General features: G+C 42.1%; 1 protein-coding gene across 1 annotated transcript; it reads left to right on the top strand.

The window, feature by feature from the left end:
- Positions 1-739: 739 nt before the first annotated feature.
- On the top strand, positions 740-14,749 carry LOC140112445 (tetraspanin-1-like). The gene is made up of 6 exons (XM_072132496.1): positions 740-905; positions 4,954-5,018; positions 7,374-7,580; positions 12,522-12,596; positions 12,846-12,953; positions 14,594-14,749. The coding sequence occupies exons 2-6, from the start codon at positions 4,962-4,964 to the stop codon at positions 14,732-14,734; spliced, it is 588 nt and encodes a 195-aa protein (XP_071988597.1). The 5' UTR covers positions 740-905; positions 4,954-4,961; the 3' UTR covers positions 14,735-14,749.
- Positions 14,750-16,060: the final 1,311 nt, after the last annotated feature.

Consider the following 16,060-nt stretch of genomic DNA (forward strand, 5'->3'; position numbering starts at 1 on the left):
ACTACACCCAGGAAGACATCTAGTGGTTATATGATGCACTGCACCCAGGGAGACACCTAGTGGTTATATGATGTACTACACCCAGGGAGACACCTAGTGGTTATATCATGTACTACACCCAGGGAGACAACTAGTGGTTATATGATGTACTGCACCCAGGGACACACCTAGTGGTTATATCATGTACTACACCCAGGGAGACAACTAGTGGTTATATGATGTACTGCACCCAGAAAGACACCTATTGGTTCTATGATGTACTACACCAAGGAAGACATCTAGTGGTTATATCATGTACTGCACCCAGGGAGACACTTATTGGTTATATCATTTATATCATGTACTACACCCAGATAGACACCTAGTGGTTATATGATGTACTACATCCAGGGAGACACCTAGTGGTTATATCATGTACTGCACCCATGGAGACACCTAGTGGTTATATCATTTATATCATGTACTACACCCAGATAGACACCTAGTGGTTATATGATGTTTTCCCCCTAAAATACAGTGGCCTTGCAGCATATAAAATAAATGCTTATATAATGGATCATGAAAGGTACTTATGGGTATAAGAAAAAGTTCCACTGAGGCCTCACAAACTTTACACAGATTTAATATGTCTGACTCTGACCTTAGGTTATTACTTGTATTATCTCTGTACCGGGTTTCAGACTATAACAGAGTAGATGGACCGCGCTCGTAGTTGCCATGTCGCCCTTGTCTGCAGCTTTCGTGTATGCAGGGATTGCCAGGAATACAATGTCCCTCCCAGCAGGCAGCTCCCAGGTGAGCAGCTCAGGTGTTCAGCCAGCGGCAGTCTCCGAGAGGAATCAGAGCAAGTCACAGTCACCTGAGAGGCGCCAGCAACAAACAGGACTCCAGGAACATCACCCCAGGTAAGGACCACTCCTCACCTCTCACCCCACATCATGGGGACCCTCTTGTCACTGCTTTTGCTCTGATCCACAATGTTTTGCCCCTTGTTTGTAGCCTATATAGATCTGACAATAGTAATAATAATAATAAAAAAGGTTTATTTATAGAGCATTATCATATTCTGCAGCGCTGTACGGATCATGGGGTGTCTATACTAACAAAACATTACAGAGCAATAACACAATCTGATCAAACAATAGGAGTTAGGGCCCTGGTCACAAGAGCTTACAATCTATGATTTGATCATGTATATCTTCTTGTGGGCCCCTACATAGGACATTACCCTTTCTCTTATATATAGCAGCTGTGATCCAGTACAATGGCTTCAGAGAGGTCATTTTTATACAAATTGTTTAGAGATTGAACAACACTCAATAATATGCAGGGTTCCCCTATGTATATAGTATAAGTGAAGTGATAAGAGAAGGGCTGGTTAGGATATAGGTGCAATAAAATGCTCTTTGATGGGGAAAAATGGGGGCGTATTGTATATATGGGTAGAACTGTGTGGGATTGGAGAAAGGGGCTGCAGTGTATAAATGGTAAAATTGGGGATGGATGGGAGGGTGTATAGTATAAGTGGAGAGAAATGCTGGGTAAATTGGAGGTTGGTAATATTATGGGTGCAAATGGGATTAAAGGCCTGGGATCGGACAGGAGTGTAATGGGTGGGGGATTGTGAGAATGGGTGCAATGTGTGGATATGGGTGGTGATGTTTAGCATAAATGTAGTGAAATGTGTATGGATATGAATTTTTTCTGTTTGTTTTTACTGCAAAATTTGAGGTTCGTGGAAATCTCAATGCATTGCATTATCTGTCTGGTTCATATGAAAGCTCCTGCGCTCAAACTACTAGGGGATGATAAGAGTTGTAGTTCTATATCTAAGATATATAACAGTAGAGAGATTTGAGTGAAACGTGTCGGATGTATCAGCATAAGACACAGGAACAAGATTAAACCTTCTTAAAACAGAAACCAGTAACGGAGATAGAAATAATCCTGGAATATTCCAAGTATTTACACAAAAACTGGAAGATCAAGAAACACGTCACGTTATTAGACATCTGCTTAGTGTATAAATATTAGGCGCTCTCCTCAGCCAAGATCCAAGGCAGAACACAGCGGCCTCTGTGACGTCTCGGAGAGTCACTTTTTAGGTGCGGTCCCTTATACTGCCTCCATTTTGCATATTTATGGGGTAATTTGCCTTTTCGAAAAGTTTCAGTAACCTAAAATTTTCATATTCTTTATCCTTCACACAAAGTGGAAATATTTCCATGATGCCCTTCTGGACCCCGGGTAATATTACACCCTGCTGCAGGTGGCATCCAGTGGTCACATATTTACCAGGGTCCTCCATGGGTTACATATTCTGTGTTTGGGCCGTCAATGATTCAGAGGGGTCCGTTAATCATAAACTGTGTGGTCCAGTATTCAGATGACGGTGGGTGGGTTTAAATTCAAGGTGGTGCCCCATAAATTCAGAAAATTCAGCCATGGTACCCCAAATAAAGGGGTATTATTTGGCTCTAGTCACAATGACTGGACCCACCGATGACCACGGAAATGGAAATACACTGTAGTGTATGTGCAACCACTTTACACAGTGCTAGTCATAGTTCCACAAGACACATAGGGGGTCATTTACTAAGGGCCCGATTCGGGTTTTCCCGACGTGTTACCCGAATATTTCCGATTTGCTCTGATTTTACCTGTATTGCCCCTATATTGGATTGTGGCGCATCGGCGCTGGCATGCACGCGATGGAAATCGGGGGGCATGGCCGAACGCAAACCTGACGGATTTGGAAAAACCGCCGCATTTTTTAAAAAAAACTGTTGCGGGACTCGCGCTTACCTTCACCAGGAATAGGCCGATGAACTTCAGTGCATTCCGGCGGGCCTCGGGGGAACTTTAGCGCAGCAGCGCCACCTGGTGGACGTCGGAGGAACTACCTTAGTGAATCCCGGCTGGACCCGAATCCACCGCAGAGAATGCGCCGCTGGATCGCGAATGGACTGGGTAAGTAAATCTGCCCCACACTTCCTTGTACCAACCAATCTGAAAGGTGGTGGAGGTCAGGGTTCCCCATCATCAAATATTTGTAGTTTCACTTTTTTCACAAAAGTGCTTGATAGTTACAATCTCATACACAAGACACAGCCACTTAGTGGTTGCAGTTCAATCGTTTTACAGAAAATACTGTGTTTTCATTTGACTCTAGGTGGCGCTAATACTCACTTTATACACACCTTAGCTGCTGGAGAACCTCATAATACATACCTCAGCCGCTGCAGAACCTCATAATAAATACCTCAGCTGCTGCAGAGCCTCATAATACACACCTCATCTGCTGTAGAACCTCATCATACAAACCTCAGATGCTGGAGAACCTCATAATACATACCTCAGCTGCTGCAGAGCCTCATAATACACACCTCAGCTGCTGGAGAACCTCATCATACAAACCTCAGCTGCTGCAGAACCCCATAATAAATACCTCAGCTGCTGCAGAGCCTCATCATACAAACCTCAGCTGCTGTAGAACCTCATCATACAAACCTCAGCTGCTGTAGAACCTCATAATACACACCTCAGCTGCTGGGGAACCTCATAATACACACCTCAGCTGCTGGAGAACCTCATCATACACACCTCAGCTGCAGTAGAACCTCATCATACACACCTCAGCTGCTGGAGAACCTCATCATACAAACCTCAGCTGCAGTAGAACCTCATCATACACACCTCAGCTGCTGGAGAACCTCATCATACAAACCTCAGCTGCAGTAGAACCTCATCATACACACCTCAGCTGCTGGAGAACCTCATCATACACACCTCAGCTGCTGGAGAACCTCATCATACACACCTCAGCTGCTGGAGAACCTCATCATACAAACCATACAAATGGCTTCCGTTACTCTGACGACTTTGACGTAATGGACACAGTAATATTATAGTTTCAGTCGTTATGACCGAGATGGAAATAACACAAACTTTTCCATGTGATAGAATATCCAAAAAGTCGGCACCACGCACAGAGGTGTAATATTAATTAATCTTTCTATCTCCTCCAGCAATAAAAAGGCTCATAAAGCTTAAACATGGTTGTGTTGCTGAAGCTAATAAAAGGATGAATAACACATGTAGCGTATTATAAGCAGATTTGCTGTACGGAGAAGTCTCTTTCACACTGTTGCAGTCAGTCCATGAATCACAGACTGTGGCACGTACAGGGGTAGCAGCCATAACATTTGCTATGGGGCCCGCAGTGTCAGGGGGCTCTGGCATTTGACCTGCCACACTAAAGAATGGAGCATGTGTGCCATTATATACATATTATCCTGCATACTGTACACCATAAGGGTATTTGACTCAGCTATGGGGCAAAGATGGGAACAAGTTAGTCTCCGCCCACTTCTCTGCTATTGAGAAAGATTTCTGACAAGTAGCTTCAGAACAGAAAAATGTTATAACTCTGGAAAAAGAAAAAGTTGAGCAGCACAATATGGGCAGTACAGTGGCGTTACTACAGTGGTAGCAGCCATAGCAGCTGCTATGGGGCCGGCAGTGTTAGGGGGTCCTGTCATCCGACCTGACACACTAAAGAGTGCAGGATGTGCATAATATGTATATAACAGTGTATAAATATATGTATAAATGTGTGAACATATAAATATGCATATTTTTTGAGGGGATGGGGGGGGGGGCATTTACAAGTCTGCTATGGGCCCTGCCTTTCTTAGTTACGCCCCTGAGGCAGCATTCTGTTATGGAAGGGTGAATCACAATTTGGTAAAACTCATTATGAAATCAGAGTTAAAGGACCAGCGATGTAATAACATGCACAACCATGAATAAGAGTGGCGCTATTACTGCATAAGCAGAAACTAAAAAATTCACGATCCTTCAATGTCGCTGGAATCCTTGAAATGTGAGATGTTTGATTTCTCATCATAAGACTTAATATTCAGCTGAAATCAATTTATTTTTTACTTCTAGTTCTCAAAATGAGCTGCTTTTCGTTCCTAAAAACTATGATGTTCATATTCAACGGGATTATCTTTGTAAGTATCTTATAACTGAATAAAAAGATGAAAAATACATTGTGGAAACCATCAACAAGCAGGCTGACTGCTCATGATAGAGCAAATTATGGTTTATTATATGAGATATACAGAAGATATAGGTGAGGCTACCTGTTCTATCCCACTTTCTATGAGCCACTATAGTCCACCTGTTACAAATTTCCCAGGGCAGCCATTAGGGGGGGGCGGGGTTATTGTGACCGTTTTCAGGGGGCCCCAAGAAGGAGAAGGGGCCCTAAGTCACAGAAAACCCTCCCCCCTTTCCAGATGCAGGGAACTCACAGTGTACACAGTGGTAAATGATCAATCTGTGGGGGGCCCACAAAATTTGCCAGTCAGGGGCCCCAAACTTCCTAGTGGTGCCTGAGAGCATTCAAGTTACTTATAGTGGAATTATAATATCATCATATTCCATAATCTAAGCATCCAGGCTAAAGATAACCATTCACATGTTAACATATAAGGAATTTCTTAAAACTATTTGTGGAGCTAAGTTGTTAGATGGTATTGGAGGTGTCCTAGAATGTCTATTCTTAGATAAGGTCATAGGCCAAAGTTACTGACACAGGTCAATACTTGTGTTCATATCCATTTATTACATTTAGTCTGTGTCTGCAGTTGTAGACTCTTCTGGCTGTGCTGCCCGTCATCCCATTGACGCCTGACCTAATGGCTTGGGGGTAGCTGGATTCCTCTGGTACCTGAGTGGCTGGCTTTAGTGCGGCCTAGCTCTAGACTAGTCACAGTCACTTGGTCCAGGTGGAACAGGCCTCATCCACGCCGCGCGGGTCCAGTGAGGTGATTACAAGAAGAGGCCATAGTAGTGAGATGGAGGTTTCACCTCGGGTCACTCCCGGTGTATGCGTGTGTTAGGGATCCCCAGTTAGAGGGGAGACCCATGATGTTAGTGGCTGCCAGGGGTCACACATGAAGACAAGATGTAGAACATCAACTTGCAGTTTCTTTATTCCAGAACTTCAATGCAACAACAATAACAGACTGAGGTAGTATTCTATCTGCCAATGTCCAAGGTAGCTGGTTGGATGTAGTCTGGAATAGAAGTTCACAGCCCAGATTCAGGAACTTGGGGCTGGAGAAGGTAGAAGCAGCTTTGGCAGCAATCTTAGACAGGCTATGTATAGGTGCTGGGCTGCAGCAAGCCTGATGGAGGGCGATTACCTTCAGGCGAGACAGCAGCAGCAGTAGTGGCAAATATACAAGGGACTTAGTCCGGAAACACCTAGATCTGTACAATGGAATTGGCCAGATCGCATAAAATTTTCAGGGACCAAACAAGTTAAACTGTGTAATGACTGCATTGGCAGGGCCATTACACTTATATCTATGAAACCATAGCTTGTTTACTGATAAAATTCTACAGATTCTACAAATTCTACTCCTGGAGGGGCTCAAATCGGACAAAAGTGTAGGGTCATGTGATGCTGTGTGTAGATAGCAGGAGAACCTTGTGTCTGCAGCTTTGTGGATACTGAAGCCTCCTGCAAAGAATAGTGAGGTAGAAGGACTCCCTTCTTTCCTATCAGTCCCTTCACAGAACCTTCTCTGTCTTTCTCTGGACCTCGAAGTTCTGTCATAGACTCCACTGCCACCTCCACTCCCACCCTCAGCTCTCTGGACACTATCTACACAGCAGGGAGCCCTTAGTGCTCACACAACACAGACTATACAGCTGTTTCACTTCTGGTTTCTACTACTTATTGCATACTAAAAATGTGCACCAAAAGACGTTGTGTTAGTGCTCAGTCGGAGTTATTAGTAATGTGCACAATAATTCTGCCGGTGACAATTCTGCAGCATGAACAAAGTGCACCAAAAAATGGCGCATTCTGCACACTACACAGAACAAACTGCACATGGTACGGACTGCACTAGTTGTGATAAATGTGGCCCTATGCTTAGAACAGAAAAAATGTCCTAACCATGAAAAGAAAAATGAAAGGGGGAATCACATATTAACAAATTGGTAAATATCATTATGAAATTGGATTTATATTTAAGACTATATTGGAGGTAAAAGTATCTCTCTTTTTTCTAGAACAGAATATAAAAACAATATTATTTGTATATATTGTTATATATTAAAAAAAATAATATACCGTATACATATATATATACAGAGAGACACATTTATTTTCATTTTATTATGTTCACTGTATTGGGTCATTAAAGACATGGAAATGTTTCTTGTTTTTTTGTGGAGGGTATGTTTGTTTTTTTTATTTTAAGTTTTTTAAATAAAAAGTTTATTGTTTTTAAAAAATATTATAGTTTTGTAAATTTAATGTGTTAATTGACTCCATCCTCTCCCTGCAGCTCGGGGGCATTGCTGTCCTAGGTATTGGGGTCTGGGTAAAGGTGGATGGAGGGTCTTTCCTGAAGATCCTTGGCTCAGCCGCACCACAGCTCATGCAAGTCGTGAATGTAGGTTACCTGTGCATGGCTGTGGGGGGATTCCTAATATTAATGGGGTTCCTTGGCTGCTGTGGAGCTGTGAAAGAAAGCAGATGCCTACTAATGCTGGTAAGTACAAGGTTATCTCCATATATCCTCCCTATATCTCCTCCTATTACTCCATATATCCTCCCTATATCTCCTCCTATTACTCCATATATCCTCCCTATATCTCCTCCTATTACTCCATATATCCTCCCTATATCTCCTCCTATTACTCCATATATCCTCCCCTATATCTCCTCCTATTACTCCATATATCCTCCCTATATCTCCTCCTATCACTCCATATATCCTCTCCTATATCTCCTCCTATTACTCCATATATCCTCCCTATATCTCCTCCTATTACTCCATATATCCTCCCTATATCTCCTCCTATTACTCCATATATCCTCCCTATATCTCCTCCTATTACTCCATATATCCTCCCTATATCTCCTCCTATTACTCCATGTATCCTCATATATCTCCTCCTATTACTCCATATATCCTCCCCTATATCTCCTCCTATTACTCCATATATCCTCCTATATCTCCTCCTATTACTCCATATATCCTTCATATATCTCCTCCTATTACTCCATATATCCTCCCTATATCTCCTCCTATTACTCCATATATCCTCCCTATATCTCCTCCTATTACTCCATATATCCTCCCCTATATCTCCTCCTATTACTCCATATGTCCTCCCTATATCTCCCCCTATTACTCCATATATCCTCCTATATCTCCTCCTATTACTCCATATATCCTCCCTATATCTCCTCCTATTACCCCATATATCCTCCTTATTTCTCCTCCTATTACTCCATATATCCTCCCTATATCTCCTCCTATTACTCCATATATCCTCCCTATATCCCCTCCTATTACTCCATATATCCTCCTATATCTCCTCCTATTACTCCATATATCCTCCCTATATCTCCTCCTATTACTCCATATATCCTCCCTATATCTCCTCCTATTACTCCATATATCCTCCCTATATCTCCTCCTATTACTCCATATATCCTCTCCTATATCTCCTCCTATTACTCCATATATCCTCTCCTATATCTCCTCCTATTACTACATATATCCTCCCTATATCTCCTCCTATTACTCCATATATCCTCCCTATATCTCCTCCTATTACTCCATATATCCTCCCCTATATCTCCTCCTATTACTCCATATATCCTCCCTATATCTCCTCCTATTACTCCATATATCCTCCTATATCTCCTCCTATTACTCCATATATCCTCCCTATATCTCCTCCTATTACTTCATATATCCTCCCTATATCTCCTCCTATTACTCCATATATCCTCCTTATATATGCTCCTATTACTCCATATATCCTCCTATATCTCCTCCTATTACTCCATATATCCTCCTTATATATGCTCCTATTACTCCATATATCCTTCTATATCTCCTCCTATTACTCCATATATCCTCCTTATATATGCTCCTATTACTCCATATATCCTCCCTATATCTCCTCCTATTACTCCATATATCCTCCCTATATCTCCTCCTATTACTCCATGTATCCTCCCTATATCTCCTCCTATTACTCCATATATCCTCCTTATATATGCTCCTATTACTCCATATATCCTCCTATATCTCCTCCTATTACTCCATATATCCTCCCTATATCTCCTCCTATTACTCCATATATCCTCCCTATATCCCCTCCTATTTCTCCATATATCCTCCTATATCTCCTCCTATTACTCCATATATCCTCCCTATATCTCCTCCTATTACTCCATATATCCTCTCTATATCTCCTCCTATTACTCCATATATCATCCCTATATCTCCTCCTATTACTCCATATATCCTCCCTATATCTCCTCCTATTACTCCATATATCCTCCATATATCTCCTCCTATTACTTCATATATCCTCCCTATATCTCCTCCTATTACTACATATATCCTCCCTATATCTCCTCCTATTACTCCATATATCCTCCCTATATCTCCTCCTATTACTCCATATATCCTCCCTATATCTCCTCCTATTACTCCATATATCCTCCCTATATCTCCTCCTATTACTCCATATATCCTCCCCTATATCTCCTCCTATTACTCCATATATCCTCCTATATCTCCTCCTATTACTCCATATATCCTTCATATATCTCCTCCTATTACTCCATATATCCTTCTATATCTCCTCCTATTACTCCATATATCCTCCCCTATATCTGCTCCTATTACTCCATATATCCTCCCCTATATCTCGTCCTATTACTCCATATATCCTCAATATATCTCCTCCTATTACTCCATATATCCTCCCTATATCTCATCCTATTACTCCATGTATCCTCCTATATCTCCTCCTATTACTCCATATATCCTACCTATATCTCCTCCTATTACTCCATATATCCTCCCTATATCTCCTCCTATTACTCCATATATCCTCCCTATATCTCCTCCTATTACTCCATATATCCTCCCTATATCTCCTCCTATTACTCCATATATCCTCCCTATATCTCCTCCTATTACTCCATATATCCTCCCTATATCTCCTCCTATTACTCCATATATCATCCCTATATCTCCTTCTAATACACCATATATCCTCCCCTATATCTCCTCCTATTACTCCATATATCCTCCTATATCTCCTCCTATTACTCCATATATCCTCCCTATATCTCCTCCTACTACTCCATATATCCTCCCTATATCTCCTCCTATTACTCCATATATCCTCCCTATATCTCCGCCTATTACTCCATATATCCTCCCTATATCTCCTCCCATTACTCCATATATCCTCCCTATATCCCCTCCTATTACTCCATATATTCTCCCTATATCTCCTCCTATTACTCCATATATCCTCCCTATATCTCCTCCTACTACTCCATACATCCTCCTATATCTCCTCCTGTTACTCCATATATACTCCTATATCTCATCCTATTACTCCATATATCCTCCCTATATCTCCTCCTATTACTCCATATATCCTCTCCTATATCTCCTCCTATTACTCCATATATCCTCCCTATATCTCCTCCTATTACTCCATATATCCTCCCCTATATCTCCTCCTATTACTCCATATATCCTCCCTATATCTCCTCCCATTACTCCATATATCCTCCCTATATCCCCTCCTATTACTCCATATATTCTCCCTATATCTCCTCCTATTACTCCATATATCCTCCCTATATCTGCTCCTACTACTCCATACATCCTCCTATATCTCCTCCTATTACTCCATATATACTCCTATATCTCATCCTATTACTCCATATATCCTCCCTATATCTCCTCCTATTACTCCATATATCCTCTCCTATATCTCCTCCTATTACTCCATATATCCTCCCTATATCTCCTCCTATTACTCCATATATACTCCTATATCTCATCCTATTACTCCATATATCCTCCCTATATCTCCTCCTATTACTCTATATATCCTCCCTATATCTCCTACTACTACTCCATATATCCTCCCTATATCTCCTCCTATTACTCCATATATCCTCCTATTACTCTATATATCCTCCCTATATCTCCTCCTATTACTCCATATATCCCCCCTATATCTCCTCCTATTACTCCATATATCCTCCCTATATCCCCTCCTATTACTCCATATATCCTCCCTATATCTCCTCCTATTACTCCACATATCCTCCCTATATCTCCTCCTATTACTCCATATATCCTCCCTATATCTCCTCCTATTACTCCATATATCCTCCTATTACTCCATATATCCTCTATATATCTCCTCATATTACTCCATATATCCTCCTATATCTCCTCCTATTACTCCATATATCCTCCCTATATCTCCTCCTATTACTCCATATATCCTCCCTATATCTCCTCCTATTACTCCATATATCCTCCCTATATCTCCTCCTATTACTCCATATATCCTCCTATATCTCCTCCTATTACTCCATATATCCTCTCTATATCTCCTCCTATTACTCCATATATCCTCCCTATATCTCCTCCTATTACTCCATATATCCCCCCTATATCTCATCCTATTACTCCATATATCCTCCCATATCTCCTCCTATTACTCCATATATCCTCCCTATATCTCCTCCTATTACTCCATATATCCTCCCTATATCTCCTCCTATTACTTCATATATCCTCCCTATATCTCCTCCTATTACTTCATATATCCTCTCTATATCTCCTCCTATTACTCCATATATCCTCCCTATATCTCCTCCTATTACTCCATATATCCTCCCTATATCTCCTCCTATTACTCCATATATCCTCCCTATATCTCCTCCTATTACTCCATATATCCTCCCTATATCTCCTCCTATTACTCCATATATCCTCCCTATATCTCCTCCTATTACTTCATATATCCTCCCTATATCTCCTCCTATTACTTCATATATCCTCTCTATATCTCCTCCTATTACTCCATATATCCTCCCTATATCTCCTCCTATTACTCCATATATCCTCCCTATATCTCCTCCTATTACTCCATATATCCTCCCTATATCTCCTCCTATTACTACATATATCCTCCCCTATATCTCTGCCTATTACTCCATATATCCTCCTATATCGCCTCCTATTACTCCATATATCCTCCCTATATCTCCTCCTATTACTCCATATATCCTCCTATATCTCCTCCTATTACTCCATATATCCTCCCTATATCTCCTCCTATTACTCCATATATCCTCCCTATATCTCCTCCTATTACTCCATATATCCTCCCCTATATCTCTGCCTATTACTCCATATATCCTCCTATATCGCCTCCTATTACTCCATATATCCTCCCTATATCTCCTCCTATTACTCCATATATCCTCCCTATATCGCCTCCTATTACTCCATATATCCTCCCTATATCTCCTCCTATTACTCCATATATCCTCCCTATATCTCCTCCTATTACTCCATATATCCTCTCCTAGATCTTTCATTATTACTCTGATTAAAAGTAATATTGTTTCTTGTCTTTTGTTTTAGTTTTTCATCATCATCCTAATAATTTTCATAGCAGAAATTGCAGGAGCTGTAGTAGTTCTGGCCTTCTCTTCTTTGGTAAGAGTCTAGTTTATTATGTGCTAGCCATGATTTGTAAAGCGATGCGTAATATGATGGAGCTTTATAAATAAAGATTGTTATAATATATTGATACTATTATTATGTGTGCACAGTGATAGTATATGAACCAGGTAGTCAATTCCAATTCTAGGAGGAAACCCCCTTTAAGGGGTGATCATGGGTCACAGTTTAATATGATTGTTGAAGACATTGACATTATAAGTCCTGTGCCTTTTTCTCTTTCAGTCTAAAATCTTCATCGAGTACCTCGGTAATGTGGCGGTGAAATATCTGCGGGAAGATTATGGCAATAGCAATGAGCTGACAACAGTATGGAACACAACCATGAAGGAGGTAAGAGGGGGAAGACCCCACTGTAGCCATTGTCTGATGCAACTGATATGGCCAGCTTAAAGGATGTTAAGGATGTAAACTGATAATAGATGTGCTTTAAAGGGCTTGTCCACTTTCAGAAAATAATTGATATAATTTGTGTATTGAAAAATGTAACAAATTTACAATATACTTAGTATATATAGTATCAATTCCTTGCGAATTACTAGATCTCCGATTGTTGTCCTTCAACAGGAAGCTTCTTTGTTCACTTCCTGTGGATAGAAAACGATCCATGGTCATGTGATGTCACACAGGTGCACGGCTCTTTATATCCCTGGTCATGTGACGTCACACAGGTGCTCGCCTCGTTATATTCCTTGTCACGTCATGTCACATAGGTACCCAGTACCTTAGTATCACAGAGAGTCATCAAAGCTGTATATAACGAGTCTGCACCTGCGTGGCATCACATGACCAAATTTATAACGAACTGGGCACTGTGTGGCATATTATGACCAGGAATATAACAAGCCATGCACCTGTGTGACATAACATGACCAGGAATATAATTGCAACATCCCCCACCGGGGCCTAGCCTTTCTTCGGTGGGCCCAGAATACAAGAGTGGCTGGCTTATGCGGCCTTGGGTACGATATAGTCACAGTGCTTGGTTATGGGACCGGAGGACGAGCCTACAACTCATGGTTCTTTATTTTAGCTGGAACAGCAGGCAATGGCCTAACATCAGCAGGCTGGAAAGCTGGTAGGAGATAGTTGGTCCACAGGGAGGGTTTCTCACAGCCTGATAATAGTTTCAGGCTGGGCTGGTAGATGGAGCCGAGTCCGGACAGTGGACCTCTGCTCTGGGGCTTAGTCTCCTGACTTGCCCAAGGTGTCAGGTAGTCGACCCGAGACACCTCTGCATCCTGGTAATGTGTCTGGATGGCAGCTCTGCAGGAGCTGCACACTGGACTTGTTTCTGTTTGTGCAGGACTGACTGAGTCTGGCGATGTGCTACCGCCCACCAGGGGTTTTTATACTCCCCTGGTAAGGTGGCAGCACTGTCCAATCGGCTTCCATCTTACTTTACAGTTGTACAAAGGATATCATTGGTTAATAATATTTCACATGTTAATTCTTGCCTTACCAGGCAGTGGCTACAGATGCAATTAAAAAGTTTAGGAGGGCAGTAGCCTCTGAATGAGTTGTACAGGCTCACCAGACAGCTCCTGACAAGGAGAGGGCACTATTTGCAACAGCCACCTAGCCTATGCATTGGCAGGGGTGTTGCATAATGATCTATGCACCTTTGTGACATCACATGACCAGGGATATAACAAGTCATGCACCTGTGTGACATGACAACAAACTGTAGTTTATCTACTGTAGGTAAACAATAAAGCTTCCTTCAGAATGACAACAAGCAGAGATCTAGAGAACCATGAGGAATTGATACAGAAAGCATATTGGAGAATTGTAATCATTTTCATTACAAAAACAATATGAATTATTTGCTGGAAGTGGACAACCCCTTTAAGGGCCTGCATTCTAGATTAGAGTATGGCACAGTGTACATTCTCTAGTACAAGTAAATGTCAGCTGATTTATGACTGGTTCCTTGCTTGTCACCATATAACATGTCTGTCTCACCTTCTTAGCTGAAATGCTGCGGGTTTCACGGTTATGAAGATTTCAACAACTCCACCTACTACCGAAATCACCAGCAATACCCCTCAGTGTGCTGCGCCAATGTCAGCCCCTGCCAGCAGTACAATGTCAGCTCTGAGGTCAAGGTATGAGGGTCCAACAAATCCTGAGGGGGTCAAAAACGTCTAGACGTCTATTGCCTGGGGGGTAAAAATGGCAATCCTGTGGGGTAATATCTATACCTGGCGATCCTGTGGTGTAATATCTATACCTGGCGATCCTGTGGTGTCATATCTACACCTGGTGATACTGTGGTGTCATATCTACACCTGGCGATCCTGTGGGGTAATATCTATACCTGGCGATCCTGTGGTGTCATATCTATACCTGGCGATCCTGTGGTGTCATATCTATACCTGGCGATCCTGTGGTGTAATATCTATACCTGGCGATCCTGTGGGGTAATATCTATACCTGGCGATCCTGTGGTGTCATATCTATACCTGGCGATCCTGTGGTGTCATATCTATACCTGATGATCCTGTGGTGTCATATCTATACCTGGCGATCCTGTGGTGTCATATCTATACCTGGCGATCCTGTGGTGTCATATCTATACCTGGCGATCCTGTGGTGTCATATCTATACCTGGCGATCCTGTGGTGTCATATCTATACCTGGCGATCCTGTGGGGTAATATCTATACCTGGCGATCCTGTGGTGTCATATCTACACCTGGCGATCCTGTGGTGTCATATCTATACCTGGCGATCCTGTGGTGTCATATCTATACCTGGCGATCCTGTGGTGTCATATCTATACCTGGCGATCCTGTGGTGTCATATCTACACCTGGCGATCCTGTGGGGTAATATCTACACCTGGCGATCCTGCGGTGTCATATCTATACCTGGCGATCCTGCGGTGTCATATCTATACCTGGCGATCCTGTGGTGTAATATCTATACCTGGCGATCCTGTGGTGTCATATCTATACCTGGTGATACTGTGGTGTCATATCTACACCTGGCGATCCTGTGGTGTCATATCTATACCTGGCGATCCTGTGGTGTCATATCTACACCTGGCGATCCTGTGGTGTCATATCTATACCTGGCGATCCTGTGGTGTCATATCTATACCTGGCGATCCTGTGGTGTCATATCTATACCTGGCGATCCTGTGGTGTCATATCTATACCTGGCGATCCTGTGGTGTCATATCTATACCTGGCGACCCTGTGGTGTCATATCTACACCTGGCGATCCTGTGGTGTCATATCTATACCTGGCGATCCTGTGGTGTCATATCTATACCTGGCGATCCTGTGGTGTCATATCTATACCTGCGATCCTGTGGTGTCATATCTATACCTGGCGATCCTGTGGTCATATCCGGTGTCATATTCACAGCGTGAGGTGATCTCTATCTCTCACCTGTGGTTTAATTTCCTGGGTCTCACAGGGTAAGGATACTCTT

Source organism: Engystomops pustulosus, unplaced genomic scaffold (assembly GCF_040894005.1).
Source record: "Engystomops pustulosus unplaced genomic scaffold, aEngPut4.maternal MAT_SCAFFOLD_786, whole genome shotgun sequence".
In the NCBI taxonomy this organism is placed as follows: domain Eukaryota; kingdom Metazoa; phylum Chordata; class Amphibia; order Anura; family Leptodactylidae; genus Engystomops; species Engystomops pustulosus.

Bases quoted from the DNA above. Each gene is read 5' to 3' on its own strand.
- LOC140112445 (XM_072132496.1), top strand. From the start codon at position 4,962: ATGAGCTGCTTTTCGTTCCTAAAAACTATGATGTTCATATTCAACGGG. The intron at 7,581-12,521 runs GTAAGTACAAGG...CTTTTGTTTTAG, and splicing joins GCAGATGCCTACTAATGCTG to TTTTTCATCATCATCCTAAT. The intron at 12,597-12,845 runs GTAAGAGTCTAG...TTTCTCTTTCAG, and splicing joins TTCTGGCCTTCTCTTCTTTG to TCTAAAATCTTCATCGAGTA.